This window comes from Rhododendron vialii, chromosome 7a (assembly GCF_030253575.1).
Source record: "Rhododendron vialii isolate Sample 1 chromosome 7a, ASM3025357v1".
Classification (NCBI taxonomy): Eukaryota; Viridiplantae; Streptophyta; class Magnoliopsida; order Ericales; family Ericaceae; genus Rhododendron; species Rhododendron vialii.
Genome location: NC_080563.1, coordinates 4053026 through 4071750, shown reverse-complemented (window position 1 = coordinate 4071750; position 18725 = coordinate 4053026). Strand labels below are relative to the sequence as shown.

The 18725-nt window shown below is 38.2% G+C and overlaps 3 protein-coding genes and 1 non-coding gene across 4 annotated transcripts; all 4 read right to left on the bottom strand.

Moving 5' to 3' along the window:
• Positions 1 to 1523: 1523 nt before the first annotated feature.
• On the bottom strand, positions 1524 to 1631 carry LOC131334918 (small nucleolar RNA snoR100). The gene has a single exon (XR_009202322.1). It is a non-coding gene; the product is annotated as a small nucleolar RNA snoR100 (small nucleolar RNA).
• Positions 1632 to 3493: 1862 nt separating this feature from the next.
• LOC131331818 (uclacyanin-3-like) lies at positions 3494 to 4842 on the bottom strand. The gene is made up of 2 exons (XM_058365751.1): positions 4571 to 4842; positions 3494 to 4181 (listed from the first exon to the last, which is right to left on the bottom strand). The coding sequence occupies exons 1-2, from the start codon at positions 4716 to 4718 to the stop codon at positions 3634 to 3636; spliced, it is 696 nt and encodes a 231-aa protein (XP_058221734.1). The 5' UTR covers positions 4719 to 4842; the 3' UTR covers positions 3494 to 3633.
• Positions 4843 to 8026: 3184 nt separating this feature from the next.
• LOC131331817 (uclacyanin-3-like) lies at positions 8027 to 12639 on the bottom strand. The gene is made up of 2 exons (XM_058365750.1): positions 12401 to 12639; positions 8027 to 8823 (listed from the first exon to the last, which is right to left on the bottom strand). Exons 1-2 carry the CDS (start codon positions 12546 to 12548, stop codon positions 8237 to 8239), a joined length of 735 nt encoding a protein of 244 aa, XP_058221733.1. The 5' UTR covers positions 12549 to 12639; the 3' UTR covers positions 8027 to 8236.
• A 4370-nt stretch (positions 12640 to 17009) lies between these two features.
• LOC131331816 (uclacyanin-3-like) lies at positions 17010 to 18594 on the bottom strand. Its single transcript, XM_058365749.1, has 2 exons — positions 18349 to 18594; positions 17010 to 17655 (listed from the first exon to the last, which is right to left on the bottom strand). Exons 1-2 carry the CDS (start codon positions 18494 to 18496, stop codon positions 17282 to 17284), a joined length of 522 nt encoding a protein of 173 aa, XP_058221732.1. The 5' UTR covers positions 18497 to 18594; the 3' UTR covers positions 17010 to 17281.
• Between the last annotated feature and the right edge of the window lie 131 nt (positions 18595 to 18725).

Here is an 18725-nt window from a genome sequence, read left to right as displayed (position 1 = left end):
TTTTTATCAGAAAATTCATCTTACTAATTGGAATAAGGTTTTTTTTTTTTTTTTTTTACAGTAAAGACTATTGACAAAGGAGGCATTTTTGTTTTCTTGGCAAAATAAAATTATTAATCGTTGAAAGTAATTTACACAAAATATTATAAAATAAAAGTATCATTTTGTACTATTATATCTACTCATGTCGCGGGTTCCGTGCCTGTGTTTTTTTTTTTTTTTGTGTCCTTGGTTTTTTCGTGCCGTTGTCGTGCCACGTTTTCCAAAACAATACACCAACCATACACACCTAGAGTAATTGGTGACACGATTTCTTCATTGACTTGATTCTTTGATTAATTTGGCTCTAGAAGAATACATTCACCAATATATAAAGAGAATGGTTTAGAGAAAGAGAGAGGATTTGTTTCAATGGTTGCCGGCCCAATCAAACACCTCAATCTCGCCTCATTGGAATCTAATTTACTGCAAAGAACTCAACTCCCTCTTTGGAATCTAATCACGAACACCATGGCCGGCCTTTCTTGCCGGTGCAACTGCCACCACCGGTATCGTCGTTTTGCAGCGATTACATTAGATAATTAATTGGTTCATCCTCATTGGAAAAAACACGAGAGAAGAGTGCCGGTACTGTCGTTTCGCCACCACTCGTCGACGTCGGAGGAATCGCTCCAACCGCCGCCTCCGCCGCCATTCTTGTTGTTTTGGTTGTCTAGGTTATCGAGGAGGAGAGGGGAAGTAGCGCGGAGGAATTTTCAGGGTTTCCGAGGAACAAGGCGAGAGGATTAAGTCGCTTACGACGGTTGGAGGCGGTGGTGAAGAGAAGCTTGGAGCAAAGTGAAAAGGGGAAAGTGGTAATGGTGGCAGTTGTAGCGGTGAGAAGGGCCGGCAGTGGTGGTCGTGATTTTTGGGGCAAAGGAAGAGGGGAGAAGACAAAGAGAGGTATTGGGTGTGGTGGGATCTTTAGATTTTGCTAGGGAGGACACGTGTCAATCATTTAACGGTGGGACAGAGAAGGGGAACCCGAGTCCCTCTCTCTCTTTCCTCCTCAACACTCAACATGCACTCTCGCCCTCCTCTTCCTCCTCCTTTTCCAATGCCAAGCAAATTTCTCCTCCTCACCGTAGCCCTCCTCCTCCTCTGCCCCACCACCACCACCATCGCCGCCCCCCAGCCCGCAATGGCGAAACCCCAAATCCCCCTCCATCTCCTCCCTCCAGGCTGCCATCTCCACCTCCTCCCTCCAGGCCGCCGCCACAGCTAAAGACGGAACCAGGATTTTACCCTAGCAGTGACGAAACAGAATAAATGATGTTTTCCATTTGCACATAGAGTATGAAAAAAGACTAATTTTAATTTTGGACATTGATAATGCCACTCCAACAACAATAACAGTAGAACCCATGTAGTCCCCAATCATTGGGGGTATGAGCGGGAAAGGATTGGAGACAGACCTAACTTTTGGCAATATGTACAAAATGGCTGATCTCAGAATACTACTTAAACAGTAGCCCCCCTATACGTGTTTTGCTGTGAAACCATGCTCCCAAATCAAAGTCAAATGGCATTAGAGAGGGCAGACCTAGAGACCCAATTCAATTTATGTGCACATTACCATGCTTCCTTCATTGATAGTCCAGAGCATCGATATGCACAAAGATAATGTCTCTCCCCAAATTTATAATGTTACTCTCTAGATCCCTCTATGGATTTCCTAAATTGATAACCGTACTCCCCTTTTGGGAATGACATTATAAATTTGGGGAGTGACATTATAATTAAATTCTCTTAATTTTTTAGGTTAAGTTATTTTAGGGTTAGAATTAGTGTGGAGGTTTTTTTTTCCTAATTACACATCATTTATATTATTTCACTTTGGCCCATTGAATTTAGTTTTAGAATATTTTTTTGGGTCTACTTTCTTAAAAAAATAAAAGGTTTATGATTAGTATATAATAAAAAATAAGAAAAAAATCTAGCAGTGGCGAAACTATATAAGTTGGGGATAAATTTTTTTTTTCACATATAATAATTGCGTTTTCTAAAATTCTTGTCGTGGCGGCCGCCGCCATGAGACCCCCTGGTCCCATCCTTGGCCACAACGACCATCCCCACCCCCACGCCAACCACTTCCCATCGACAAGCTCATCATTGTTGGTGTGGTTATTATGATTGGTTTTTCTGTGATGCTTGTTGTGGTCGTGGTTGTGACGATCCTCGTCGTAGTCTACGTGGTACATTGTCTCGTGGTTGGGGCTGACGACAGAGGGGATGAGGAGGTGGCGGTACTGATCAGGATACAGCAGCTGAGCCGTGGAGGCTTGATCAGGTAATTTCCGCTAGAATAGGGTGCGTCTTCTTGTTCTTATCCATGCAATATTCCACCAATTTCTTCAAATACTGTAAGTTACTCACGAAGTACCAAATAGAAAACAAAAAGCATATAACTTGGCTTGTAGTTGTAGAGTCTCTCCTCCATGCCGTGAATCCAATTTGTCCTTGATTTGGATGAGGTGGGTTTTGGCCTGGATTTTAGTATTTCATCTTGTTTTTGTTAATTTAGACGAGCATCTGTCGATAAAATTGGAACATGAAAGAAACGCTGCAGAATGATTCAAAGGTCTGAACTCTCTCATACATGAAAAATCCTTATCCCATTTACGAACCCAACAAAAAATCGATTTTGAGTCCGTTTGGGAGACTGCCCCAAAACGTTGCCGGTTTATTTAAATCAGATGAGCTACCAGAATTTCATTGTTTTGCACTGTTGGATCTCTTGGTTAATTAGGTGGTCCTCTCTCATCGAAACCCTCACAAAATCCTCATAGAGGATCCGAATCCGTGAAAATCACACCCTTTTTTGACATCCAAGACACAACCTAGCTTATTCTCAATGGTCCCGAAACTATCACTATAGCAGCCTAGAAAAAGTTCAATGAAAATGCAACCAATTTCAAAATTTGCGAAACTGATAAACATAACCAAAGGCGGCCGTGCGTGGCCGGTGCATGTTTCGTGCATGCTCAGTGCGTGGCCCGTCTTAGGCATCATACTTGTGACTATTTTTGTATTTTTAGCTTTGGTCTTTATCGCGTATCGTAATGGCATGGTCCGAACTAACGGCCCCCGAGAGCCGGACCCGGAGTCGGGGGATGGAAAGCTTGAGACTTGATTAATTAAGCAATCCAACCTTATATTGAGCTCAACACAAATGATTTTCCCACCTTGTATTAATCTAACTTAACTAGCATACTAACATCTAAAGCGGGAAAAAAAAAATCCTATCTGATGCACACGTGACAAAGTCGATATAGGTTGATTTTTTTTTTCCGTAACACTCTTCAATCTCGGGTATTTTTCTTGAGAGTGGAGATAAAAACACTGATTACTCATGAAAATAATATTGTTGTCACATCATTTTTTTGGTATACGACGTCCCGCAGCGTTAGAATTCACCCCTCCAAAATCAAGAATTGTAAGTGTACCCAACAAGTGATCAATCAACTAAAACAACTCTATTAATCGTACTTAAAAAAAAATCTCTATTAATGAACATGTAACTTCATAGAGTAGCACTTATTGTTTTTTCACTATCACTTGACCAAACCCCTTCGGGTTAGCACTGCCTCTTCCCTAGCCCATAAACCCAACCAAACCTGCCACAACAACGGAAAACCCAGTTACCACCAAAGAACCCATATTTCCAATCATACCCCCTGCTCCACTTGACGACTTCGGTGAGCTGGCGGCAGCGGTGAAGACCGGAGTAGTGCTGGCAGTCGGCGATGGACTGGAGGAGGGGGAACCCGATGGTGACGTGACGGTTGGCGCTGGTGAAACGGAAGGGGAGGGGGATGGTGTCGATGTCGGGGTGGTGGTTGAGGCGGGGGGTTTCGGGGTGGTGGCTGAGGCGGGGGGTTTCGGGGTGGTGGTTGAGGTGGGGGGTGGTGTCGTCGTCGGGGCGGTGGGTGAGGCCGCCGCCGCCACGACGGTGATGCCGAGCTTCATGCCGGCCTGGCAGTGGCCCTGAATGGGGCATAGGAAGTACATCGGGCCGGAGGTGGCGAGGGAAATGGCGGTTTGTCCGCCGGTGTAGGAGTGGAGGGCATTCCAGGAATTGCAGCTGGCGTACTCACTTTGATCTACCACGTCCACCGCATGTTCAGTAGTGTAAGTGAAGACTGGTAGATGATCATGCATGGAAAATTGAATTCTTGGTTAGTAATTCCCACTTGAATTAATAATTCATGAATTTACGGTTGACTTGTTTTATTTTTGTCGAAAATAGAACATAGAAAAAATAAGAATTCAGAAAGAAATATTTTATAGATCCCCTTCTGAGTGTGAATGACTAGAGATCATGTTTGTGAATTCTAATTTTTTTTCTCGGCGTAATACATTACCAATCACGCAATGATGTCTCGAGATTGATCTATATATGTATCAACATTCTAACCATGAAGATTCATATATATGATTCAGTATTCTAACAATGTCGCATCACATCAAGACCTGTGGAGAAAATACTAAGCTAGGGACATATATACCGTGCCAAGATAAACCAACTTACCTAGGGTGTCGCCGACGGTGAATGTTTTACCAGCGGCCCAAGAGTTATAATTAATCTCCAGGTTCCACGTAACATTGTACTGCAGGGAGTGTACGGCAGGAGCGGCAAGGACGAAGAGGAGGAGGACAGCGGCCATAGCCATTGCCATGTCTCTTCTAGGCTTTTGGTGTGCTCGGCATTTGGGGAAAAGATATCAAGGGGAGAAGAAGAGAGACACACAAGTGTTATATAGACGGACTCATGTTAGCATGTTAATATAGACAACTAAGTCTGGCAACATGCTTTTTTAACTCAGTCGGATGTGCACCAATTGACAATAGATTGTTATTGAGTTTTATTTCCGGAGTTTTTTCCCTTTTTATATCTTAAACTATGCTCATTTTTTCTACTTAGTCCATAAACTATCAATTTGATGATTTCATCCATTCAACTATTATACCATTATTTACTTAGTCCAATAGATAATGGAAGTTAGGAATTTGGACAGAAAATGTCATGTAAGGCCTGTTTGAGACCCTGTAGATCAGATATTTGATTATGAGAGCCTTAGAGATAAAAATTAGTTTTGACTCTTGAAGATAAAATTATCAAAAAAATAAGACATTCGCACCGGTTTCAACAAATTGAAAATTGGAGCACTTAATTTTTTTAACCATATTTTTTAGTATATAAACCTTCTAAAAAAATTAAGTGCTTGAATTATCAATCCGTTTGGAACGATGCGAAGATCTTATTTTTCTGATCATATTATTCTAAAGAGTCATGATTAATCTTTATCTCTAAGGCTATCATAATTAAATATCTGCTTTTTATTTGGGATCTTTTAAAGCAGATACTAGATTATGAGATATTCAAAAAAAAATTAATTATAACCTTTTAGTATATAATGATCAAAAAAAAAAAATCTTCGCACCGGTTCACACTTCATATTTTTAATATATATAAACAGTTTAAATTCTATATGAAGAACTCAGTTTTTAAATATAAAAAGTTTCGTTTTCCGAGCAAATATATACATATATATATATATGTATGTATGTATGTATGTATGTGTTAGTCTCTATAAAATGCTACATAAGATTTTAATATATGAACCTTGTAAGAAAATTAAGTGTTCCAATTTTCAATCTGTTTGAATCGGTGCGAAGATATTATCTTTCTGCTCATTTTATTCTAAAGGATTATAATTAATTTTTATCTCTAAAACTCTCATAATCAAGTATCTGCTCTACAGGGTTCCAAACAAGGCCTTACTTGACATTTTCCGTTCAAATTTCTTTTCCGTTATCTATTGGACTAAAAAGGTAATAGTATAATAGTTGAGGGGATGAAATTATCAAATTGATAGTTTAAGGACTAAGTAGAGAAAATAGACATAGTTTAGGGGATAAAAAAAAACTCTTTATTTCCGTTACCAATGATTTGTTTACTCCTATCTAAATCAATGTGCAGGGATTAATAATGCATAAGTATTTACTCTGCTAAAAAAAATTAAGGGAAGATGTTTTCGTTTGATTTTAGTATTTGATTATTCAAATCTACTGCCGATCGAGCTATACCATGTGGAATAATAATCATTGGATGGGCCTCCGGAAAAAAATAAACCACACATTAATTTGCTTTGTTTAGTTTTAGTTATTTTCTCCTTTTAAAAAAATAAAGTTTGGTCGACAATTTTCAAAACTCTGAGATCTAAGGTCTTTAATTACTTATTAGAAAAAGAGCCCATTTTCAGAAATCGGAAAAACATTTCAAATTCTTGAAAATCAATTACGCTCATTGGGCATCTCAAAGTCACAATCCACGCTCCTTATTTAATAATAGAGTACTTTATAGAAAGTTTTTTAAAAGGCAATTTCAAAAAAGTAAAAAAACAAATATGATCCTCAGAATTACGCACACTAATTGGAGAGATTATTCAGTGTCCCATAGCGGTGCCAGGACCTTTCACGGATTGATGTGGCCGTTTGTACGTACACTTTAGTTTGGGTCTCAAATCAGTTTGCGGGGATGGGAAGGCACCGTCACATAGAATAAATTTCTCATTTCAAAGTGAAAGACCCAATGAATTAATTAGCAAGCCAATCCAAGTTAACTTATATTCCTTTCCTCATTCTTCCATGAATTATTGACAGCAAAAGGAGATTTATCAAAATTCAAATGAATAATTCATAATGACTATTCAAATTGATTAGAAGGCTATTGATACCGTAAACTATTGTACGTTCAACCCTCATACATAGTTATTGACTTTTGCCAAAAAAACAAAACAAAATGAGAGAGAGAGAGAGAGAGAGAGAGAGAGAGAGAGAGAGAGAGAGAGAACTATGCAGATCCCATTTCCACCAAATGTTTCATTCTCTAAGCTTATTTTAATATGAATGCCACCTAACAAAAAGATAGTAAGAAACAAAAACATGCAGAGATTATATATGTTTTGCATGATCACCACGGAGCTCGATCCCTTAAGAAATGGCTGGCTCTTATTGACTCGATATAAAATTGTTACCCTAACAACATTTCAATGAGATTAAATTTCTTCTGTCGGCGGCGGAAATTATACACCAACATTTTGGATCACACAGTGCTTAATTGTTGATCGGAACTTTTCATCTTGTAGGGTCCGTAAAGTAGCATTCTCATTTAAAAAGTTAGCTTCACCGGATATCGATAGATTTATTAAAATTTAAATTTTGGTTTATAAAACCGATGAACATGGACAGTTCAACTTTTGATTTATCTATCGATATCTAATGAAGCTAATTGTTTGCGTGAATATACTACTCGCGTACAAGCTCATAATGATATTCTATGGTGTATGACGAGACAAAGTCGATACACGCTGACAATTTGTTTCCGTAACAATATTTCAATGAGATTAAATTCCTTCTACCGGTAGCAGAAACTATGGATTTTTTTCATCACCATCGTTTTGGGCCATATGACGGGTTAATTGCTGATATGAACTGTTCATCTTGTAAGATTTGCAGAGTAGTATTCTCATTCAAAAAGTTAGCTTTATTGGACATCGATAGGCGTATGAAAAATTAAATTTCGGTTTGTAAAACGGATGGTCATGGACATTTCAACTTAGCAGGATCAGATCATCCATTTTATAAACTAAAATTCAACTTTTGATTTATCTACCGATACCCAATTAAGCTGATTTTTTTGCGTAAATATACTACATTATGAGCCATGCGAGATAAATGGTTCGGATTATAACAAACAAACACATGGTGGGTCCACAATTGGCGTTGTTGGTGGAAAACCCACCATTTCTCCCGCCGTCGGAAAGAATATTTAATCTCTTATTTCGATACGCGGGTATTTTTCTTGGGATAAATCACCAAACTACTAATGGAAATATTGTTGGCACATCAATTTGGTAGACGTTTTCCGTAACATTAGAATTTCCCTCCTCCAAAATCAACAATTTTGAGTGATCCCAACAAGTGATCAATCAAATGAAATTAACAACTCTATTAATGACCATTTTTATTCATGAAAATCATATCAACATAAACCTGTACCTACAAGCTCATAGTTGATACATTAAATTCCAACCAAAGAAAAAAGGAAGGAAAAAAAAAAAAAAAAAACACCAAGATTTTCTTTTTTTGATTAAAAAAAAAAAAAAAAACACAAGATAGCACTGCCTCTTCCCTAGACCAAGAACCCAGCCAAACCTGCCACAACAACCGAAAACCCAATTATTACCAAATGATTCATATCTCCAAACATGCTCCCCGCCCCACTCGACGACTTCGGTGAGCTTGGGGCGGTGGTGACGACCGGAGAAGTGCTGGTCGTCGGCGATGGACCGGAGGAGGGCGAACGCGATGGTGACGTGACGGCCGGTGATGGTGAAACGGAAGGGGAGGGGGATGGTGTCGACGTCGGGGTGGTGGCTGAGGCGGGGGGCGGTGATGTCGGGGCGGTGGTCGAGGCGGGGGGTGGTGATGTCGGGGTGGTGGTCGAGGCGGGGGGCGGTGACGTCGGGGTGGTGGTTGAGGAGGGGGGTGGTGACGTCGGGGTGGTGGGTGAGGCCGCCGCCGCGACGGTGATGCCAAGCTTCATGCCAGCCTGGCAGTGGCCCTCCGTGGGGCAGATGAAGTAGATTGAGCCGGGCGTGGTGAGGGTAATGGTGGTTAGTCCGCCGGTGTAGGAATTGAGGGGATTTCCGGTATTGCAGCTGGCGTAGTCACTTCCATCTACTACGTCCACCGAATGCTCCAAAGTGTAAGTGAAGACTGGTCGATCGATCATGGAAATTGAATTTTTGGTTAGTTTCCATGTTGAATTTTGTCTATCCATGTAATTAATTAAATAAATTGACACATTTTGCAAATAAGCATCATTTTGATGATTTTTTAAGGAATTTTTCACTCTCTTTTGATAAATGCACTCGACTTCTGGTCTTTTAGTAAAAAAATTACGGATAAAAATTTCACTAAAGAACAAAAAATGAAGTGTATTTATCAAAAAAATGGAATGTGAAAATCATTATTTTTTTCCGGCCAATCTATGTTTTTGTATAATATAAATTCCAACGTTAACATGTGGCTGACAAAGAACCGCTAAAAAAACCCAAACAGCCAAAACACCTAATAGAGGCACAAAGATTTTGTGGTGTTTTGGTTGGCTCCTTGCCTTCCTTTGGGTTTGGTGCTTGGGTGGCATTTCACCGGTGTGCCTTTGATCCTTTAAATCTTCGTAATCCTTTTTAAAAATTTATAAAATATTTTTACTGATTAAAAAAAAAAAACACGTGGCTGACATAGTAGAGGCAGCCTAGATGGTCAAAACATTCCAAAGCACTTACAATAATCACTAAATCAAAAAAGAAAAGGTTTCATTGGATATGGTTGCTACATCTAACACTTGGAAGATCCAACCCCAAGAATAAAAGTTAATTTTAGGAAAAAAAACCGAAATGGTCCTTGTAGTTAAGTGTCTATGTCAACTCGGTTCCTGCATTTTTAATTAGCTCGATTTACACTCTGTACTTTTCATTTTGTTCCAACTTAGTCCAATTACTAATTGCCGTTAGCCTTTTTAACGCCAAACGCAAATAGGTTCCTTTTCTGGGGTTCAAACAGTAATTTTTCCATTCTCCTCTTGCCCTAATATACCTCTGAACAAAAATACAGCTCATTCTTCCATTCCTAATGTTAATCATTGGTATTAAGTTTGGATTTTAGTAATGAGAAAAATTTGGTTATAGTTTTCTACAAAAAAAAGTTGCCCTCCAATTTAGCATTTTTATGATCAGCCATGAGGCAACATAATTACTGGTATAAATACTAAAATGCCTTATTTTTCTGCATACCCATTCTTTTGAATTTAGCTTAAACTTAACTTAAATTTGAAAATTGTCCTTATTTGATTTTTTTCGCATTTGTTAGTTTTGCGCCAAACTTTTGTGAGTTATTGATTCGCCTTGACGAGAGGAATTGGAAAAGTAATTTTTTTTTTTACTTTTACCCAAGTATTTTGAGAAATAACCAATTTTTAGCCAAAAAAAATGACATTTTGACGCTAAAAAATGGGTATTTCTCAAAATACTAGGGTAAAAAGTAAAAAATATATATTTTACTTTTCCAATTCCTCTCGTTGAGACGAATCAATAACCCATAAAAGTTTGGCGCAAAACTAACAAATGCGAAAACAATTCAAATAAGGACGAAATTTCTAGATTTAAGTTTAGTTCAAAAAAACGCGACCTCAAATGCATATAGAACCATGTCTAAAAGTCACAACATAATATAGATCCAAAAGTCACAACATGATAAAGAAATCATATCTAAAAGTCAGAATATTACATAAACTCAGTTCCAAATTTAGCAAGTCATAACCTAATACATAGACATAACAAACCACTCAACTAGGTTACATTAAACCTAACTTAACAACACAAGTGGTTACAAAAAATAGTGCCCTATCATTCCATTCATTTTCCTACACTTGGCCCATGCACTGATTCCTAACTAGGGATGTTGAAGTTTTAGTAGTTCCACAGAGGGGAATGAGAGAATTACTGTTTTAACCCCAAAAAAGGGGGGCCAATTCGCGTTTGGTGTTAAAAAGGCTAACAGTAGTTAGTAATTGGACCAAGTTGGAACAAGTACAGAGTGTAAATCGAGCCAATTAAAACTACAGGGACCAAGTTGACACAAACACTTAACTACATGTACCATTTCGGGGTTTTTTCCTTAATTTTATTAGATGAAAATGTCCCCATATTATGTCAAGTAATGGCCCATTCCATGCCCAAACAACGTGCAACTTTTTGAATCTTTAATTGTACAATTTTGTGTGTGTGTATATTATAGCGGGATGTAGCTTGTTTATTTGTGAACAAACAAACCAAAACAATTACATATAACTAAAATTATGTTACCGTCGTGTCATTCTCTCTTCGCACACCGAATTTTATACGTGAATAATTTTTCTAACTGTTGGTGAGCATAAATCTTTTATCAACTTCTAATCGAGGAATACGAGAGGGAATTTAATGTGACACCAAACCAGTAACAAAAACTCTGAAAATTTTTCTACAATGAAGCTTTGAGCAGATAGATATGGAAACAATCCAAAATGCCAAGTAATTGTAAGAAGCATAAAAAACACAATTCCGAATCAGCTTTATCTTCCTTAGTAATAAACACTCAATAATATATGTATGTGAAAACTTAGGCGTAATTTTCCGCTTGACCGAAAAAAAAAAAGAAAACTTAGGCGTAATACATTACCAGTCACACAATCAATCATGTCTCGAGATTTCTATGTATCAACATTCCAACCATGAAGATTCATATATATATGATTTAATATTCTAACAATGTCGCCAGGGGCGGACCGAGGATTTTAGGTCACTGGGGTCAAATTTTAAACTAAATATAAAGAATACAAATAGCTCACAATATAACGCATATAACTCAACAACTCTATGAACTTATTATGGAACCACTGCCCATTTTAAGCATATGCCGAGAATGCAATCACATTCGAAGCCCAATTTTATCTAAATTTGAGGGCTCCTAATTTTTCAAACTCTTACATATACTATGCCTGTACATAAAAGTAGTAAAGAGAACTTAATACTGCTTTTTAAAAATGCAGAAGAGTGATATTTTAGTAATACTTTTAATTAGATTTTTAAAAACTTGTAATCATCCTGCATCCAATCGAGCCTTAGGAGAAAAACTTACCCATTATGCAAAATTTAGTTTGACTTGTTAATCCACAAATCATTCAAGTTTGCTGAGCTATATATAATTCCTAAAGTTAACCCCCCAAAGTCAATTTGAGCGATAATCAAAGTTGCCCCCATTAAAATTCAAGTTTATATTTGTTGTTCAAATTTTTTTTTTTCCAGTTTATAGCTTCCAAATTGGAGCCTAGGAATTAAATTTTACTAGATAATGATCATGGTGTTATTTTGCCTTCCTCAAAATGAGAGAGAGTACAAAGTGTGGGTGAGTTTGTACTTGAAAGTGGACTAGAAGATAATAATTCTCAAGTTTTTTTCGGGAGGAGAAAGAGACTTTGGGTCAGCTTTATTTACGGGACAATCATATGTTGGGGCAAAGGCTGTAATTTTCTTGAGAAATTTGGGTAAAGTATGACTTCTCTTGGGACAAAATTACCAAAATATCCAAACTACACATAGCTATCCCAGCATAATTTTCAACCCAGTGGGGTCACCTGACCCCTCTTGCCATTGAGTAGGTCCGTCCCTGAATGTCGCATCACATCAAGACGTACATATGGAGAAAATACTAAGCTATAGGGACATAGATCCCGTGCCAAGATAAACCAACTTACCTAGGGTGTCGCCGACAGTGAATGTTTTACCAGCGGCCCAACTGTTATAATTAATCCCCAAGTTCCACGTAACATCGTACTGTAGGGAGTGTACGGTGGGAGCGACAAGGACGAAGAGGAGGAGGACAGCGGCCATAGCCATTGCCATGTCTCTTCCAGGCTTTTGGTGTGCTCGGCAATTGGGGAAAAGATACTGAGGGGAGAAGAGAAGAGAGGCACACAAGTGTTAATATAGACAACAAAATTTGGCAACATATTTATTTATATTTCGGTCGAATATCCGAGTTAACTTACAAGCAACATATTATTATTGAGTTTAATTTTTTTTTCTGTTACCAATGATCGGTCTACTCCTGTCTAAATCATTGGATGTTCTGTCTCGATCAATAACCTGGCTTTGCAGGGATTAATAATGGCATAAGTATTTACTCATCAGCTAAAATAATATTAAGGGAAGATGTTTTTCGCTTGATTTTAGTATTTGATTATTCAAATCTACTGCCGATCGAGCTATACCATGTGGAATAATAATCATTGGATGGGGCTCCGGAAAAAAAATATAAACCACACATATTCTTTGTTTAGTTTAGTTATTTTCCTTTTAAAAAATAAAGTTTGGTTGACAATTTTCAAAACTCGAGATCAAAGATCTTTACTTATTGAGCCCATCGATCTCTCAGAAATCGAAAAGACATGTAAAATTCTCGAAAACTAATTATGTTCATTGGGCATCTTATAACGTCTACAATATATGCCCCTTATTTTATAATAGAGTACTTTATAGAAAGATTTTTAAAAAGCAATTTCAAAAAAGCAAAAAACACAAATATATATGATCCTCAAAATTACCCACACTAATTGGCTATGACCAAGGCCTCACATCACGAGTTAGGCCGGATTCAAAGGAGAGGTTATTCAGCGTCATATAACGGTGCCTCGTGACCCTTCACGGATTGATGCATGTGGTCGTTTATACACTTTGATTTGGGTCTCAAATGAGTATGAGGTGGTGGAGAGGAACCGTCACATAGAATAAATTTTTCGTTTCGAAGTGCGAGACCCAATGAATTACTAATTAGCAAAGCCATGGCCAAGGCCATTCGACAAAAGAATAGAAATTGCCAAGCCAAGTTAACTTATATTCCTTTCCTCATTCTTTCATGAATTATTTATTGAAAGCAAAAACAGGTTTATCAAAATTTAAACGAATAATTCATCAAGACTTTTCAAACTGATTAGAAGGGCTACTGATACGGTAAACTGTTGTACGTACGTTCAACCCTCATATGTTGAAGTTCTTGCCTTTTGCCAAAAGAAGAAAACTATACAAATCCTATAATTAATTTCCACCAAATGTTTTCATTCTCCTAACTTATATTTTAAGTACTAATTAATATGAATGCCACCTAATAAAAAGATAAGAAATATAAACGTGCAGAGATTACGTTTGCATGATCACCACGAGCTCCCTTAAGAAATGGCAGCTGGCACTTATTTGACTCGATATAATTTAAAATGGGGATTTTGTTGGTGGTGGTTAAATCGTGCAATTAGTTTAACAATTTCCAAAGGGACAATTTGGATTCGCAATTAATTAAAAAATGATTAGCAGGTTGATGTTTACTTTTGTGTTTACCATAAATGCAAGAAACCTTCATTAACTTAATTTTTAAGGGCAAATTTTCGTAGTCGTCCTTCTAGTTTTACGGTTGTTTCAATTTCGTCCCTCTATTTTCAATTGTCTCAATTTCGTCCCTGTAGTTTGTTTTACGTTCCAAATTGGTAAAATCATTAACACCGTTAATGAAACTAACGCAAAAAATATGATTAAAAAATTAAGTGCTCCAATTTTCAATCCGGTTGAACCGGTGCGAAGATCTTATTTTTTTGATCATTTTATCCTTGATGGTCGTAATGAATTTTTGGCTCTAAGGCCTTTTAAAGAGCACCCGAAGACTAATTGAAAGATCTTAAAGCCAAAAATCCATTATGATCATTTAAGATAAAATGATCAGAAAAATAAGATCTTCCCACCGATTCAACCGGATTGAAAATTGGAGCACTTAATTTTTAATTATATTTTTTCCGTTAGTTTCATTAACGGTGTTAATGATTTTACCAATTTGGAACGTAAAACAAACTACAGGGCGAAATTGAGACAATTGAAACTAGAGGGACGAAATTGAGACAACCGTAAAACTAGAGGGACAACTAAGAAAATTTGCCCTAATTTTAATTAATCTTAAGTGGGTGGGGAATGAGGAATTACGTGTACAGTGAGAATTGAATCAAAGAACTTTTCCGGATAAAAGGGAGCATATATATTAGCCCGAAAAGGGCCTGTTGATGTTGTTTAATTAAGGTGCAAACACCTTGCTAACCTTCGGTTGATAATCTCAATCGATGGAAGTTGATATCAGTGACAAATCCATGTACTTAATTCTTGTTGTCGATCAAAAAAACAAACCCACGTACTTAATTCTTGTTGTCGATCAAAAAACAAACCCACGTACTTCTTCTTCTTTTTTGTCTTTGAATATCTCGCAGAAGTTTCATTCAAGAAATGTCATCCGGCAATTAATTACGAAGGGAATCGATCCATAACCTACGTACGTACTTCCTGTCTTGGAACTTGACATGGCCGGATACTTTGTTTAATTAATTTGTAGCCAAATTTTTTAAGGGTTTTTGTGTTGCGGAAACTAAGGACCAAACCAGAACACAAACACACATACAAACACAGAGACAAAGATTTACGTGGTTCCCCAAAATCGGGTACGTCCACGGGGGAGGGCCGACGAATTTCTATTATATTATAGAGGAGGAGGAGGATTACAAAATCACTCAAACTCACACTCACTCACAGACTGATACAAATGCATACATATGCAGCTCTCAAACTCTCTCTGTTTTCAAATGCTCTCTCATTCTGTTTTTGACAGAGCCTAGTAGGAGGAGCTCAGCTGCCTCCCGAAGGAGGAGCCCTCACACTGCTCTACTCTCTTTACACAATTTCCCTCTTTGGTCTCTCACTCAAGAGAGATACAAACCCCAAGCAGAGGACTCCAATTTATAGCCAAAACCTGGAGCCCTGTTCATGAGCCACGAGAGGCTCATTTACTGCAATCCCATGCCTGGGATTTTCAAGATTTAGGCAAATCTTTTGAAGTCTACAAAGGCTGCCAAGGCTGCCATCTTTGACCAATGAGAGAATTGGAGCCACACTTCAGCAGCCCATGTGCTGATTTCAACATTTTGGGCTTTCATACTTATTATTATTGATAATTGAATGAAACTTAAACTGTTCGGTAAAATGTCTGTTGTTTATCACACAATTATCACCGGGGAAATAACCGGGGAGATTAATTGATTAGATGCACGTCATTCACAGTTTCTAAAGTCATGCATATTCGTCTCTCTTCGTACAGATTCTAACGATTGAATCAATGAAAGACGGAGAGGACAAGTTTGAATCGGATTAAAATTACCCACATCGTATAGGAAAGTAGTGGAGAGAGAGAGAGAGAGAGAGAGAGAATAGATTTCTAGGGTTAGAACTTAGAACCAATGTGGGGTTGTGCAGTAGTACTTAATCCCAAAATGATGTAACCATATCTCGCCTGTTTCCCGCCATGCGATAGTGTGATTCTGAACTCATTGAGTTGACTCAAAGACTACTCCATTCGTCCTATTTTAAGTGCTTTCTACGTAAAGCCTTATCATTTTGACTTTAAAAAAATTTGTATTTTTCATAATCTTTTTTGAAACTTTTTTGCACCGTTTTAAAGTACTCATCGAGATCTTTTAAACAATGTAAAATAAAGTTAAAAATTAATTTTGAAAATACTTTATTTTTTGAGGTCAAAGTTACACGTTCTCTCATAGGGAGCATTTAAATTGGGACGGAGGAAGTAATATTCTGGGCCGGAGAGAGTTGTAATTTTTTTAAATCTCAAATTCTCCATACAATCTACATACAATCTCGTACTCTCTTTTTTTTTTTTTCAATCGATAAAGGATATCATTTACGTCATATATGAAGGACATAGTATAAATTTGGGACACCGTATCAATTGTGGGAGTACGTCCACGAGACAATCAACACTAACAACTCGGGGATTTCTCATTTGTCGAGGATGTGTATCTTGGGAAAACAATTATAGATAGGTTTTGTGGCTTTGCATATGATCTGATTGAAAAAGGTCAATTTGCTCATTTGGAGTTCTAAATTGGAGTATTCTGCATTTTTTTTCGTTTTGATTCTGGTCTCTGTGGTGGCGGCAGCGGCAAGGGAAGAAAGTAGGGAGAGGATTTGATTTGGTGTGGAGGTGGAGGTGGGTGGTGGCGGCTTTGGTGATGGGGCATGGCGGTGGTTGTTAGAAATGGGTTTGGGCGGAGAATTTGGGTGGAAATACAGGGATTTCTACCTCCAATGGAGGAAGGGAGTGAATTGGCAATTATACCCTTCCCATTGGGTCATGTGAGTGGCACATACTATGTGTTTTCTGTCCAAAAGAAAAACGGAAGGTTCACATTGAAACTTAATCCTAAATCAAAGGTTAGAATGGTTCAAATTGAAACTAGAAGGACCAAAGTGAACATTCATGTAAAATCGAAGGGATATAACAGAAATTTTCTCCAACCAACCAATATAAGAAATAAACCTGTTATATAGTAGAAACAAAGAAAGAAAAGAAAAGCTTATATAAGGGAAGAACACCGACACACAAGTTCTGACCAATTGAGTTCGTCCTAATTTTTTGGTGCAAAGCCCCAATTGGTTACATTCAATCTCATGCTTAATCCCATAATTCACACAAATTAAATTTAAACCGAAAAAGGGAAAAAAAAAACAATTAACAACATAGCACTGCCTCTTCTCTAGCCCATGAACCCAACGAAACCTGCCACAACAACTGAAAACCCAATTACAACCCAGTTATTCATATTTCCAAACATGCCCCCAACCCCGGACGTTGTCGGTGAGCTAGTGGTGGTGGTGATGGCCGGAGTTGTGCTGGTCGTCGACGATGAACCAGAGGAGGAGGAGGCCGCCGCTGCGACGGTTATGCTAAGCTTCATGCCAGCCTGGCAGTGGCCAATAGTGGGGCATAGGAAGTACATTGGGCCGGGGGTGGTGAGGGTAATGGTAGTTTGTCCGCCGGAGTAGGAATGGAGGGCATTTCCGGAATTGCAGCTGGTGTAGTGACTTTCATCTACTATGTCTACCGCATGGTTAGTAGTGTACACGAACACTGGTGGACCACGGAAATCGAATTGTTGGTTAGTTCCAACTTGAAATTATCCAAAATGCCAAATGTATATGTGTGTGTGTGTATATATATATATATATATATATATTTCCAACGGATCCCGCACGGGTTTACCGTGCCGGACTCTCCTTTCCTGATCGAATTGTGACGATCCGAGCCACTCAATGTATTCAGAACGTGATTTTAAGGGTATCCGCAAGAAATTAGCAAAAAAAATGATTGGGAAAGGTTTGGTCCGAGCAGTTTTTTACTGAACCGTTCAATAAAAAACTGTTCGGATCAAGCCCTTTCCGATCATTTTTTTTGCTGATTCCTCGCGAGTACCCTTAAAATCACGTTCTGATCACTTTGAGCGGCTCGGATTGTCGCAATTCGATCGAAAAAGGGGAGTCCCGTACGATAAACCCGTGCGGGATCCCTTATAGGATCCAGATGTGAATGACTTATCACGTGTTCGTAAAATCTGGTTTATTCTCATTTTAATGCACTGACAGAATGACAATCACACAATCATGTCTTGAAATTTTTCCGTATTGATATTCTTATCAACCATGAAGGTACAGTCTGATATTCTAGCGATGTTGTGTAGTTGTCATCGCATTAAGACATATCGAGAGAATACTTAGGGATCGACAATAAATAGATTTCATGCCAAGATAAACCGACTTACTATACCTAGTGTGTCACCGACGGTGAATGTTTTACCAGCCGCCCAAGTCGTGTAATCGATCCCCTCGTTCCACGGAACGTTGGTTTGCACGGAGTGTACCGCGGGAACGGCAAGGAAGACGAGGAGCAGAAGGGCGGCCATTGCCATTGCCATGTCTCTTCTAGCTAGGCTGTTGGTGTGCTCAGCAATTGGGATAAGAAATTAAGGGGAGAAGAAGAGAGGCACACAAGTGGTATACAGGGGGACTCATAGCATGTTATATATATAGAAGACAACTAAAATTGTCAACACGTTGGTTTTTTGATAACTCAGCCAGATAGATGAGCAGCCAGCTTACACAAATTGGCAATATATTTTTAATACTACCGTTTATTTTTCTTAG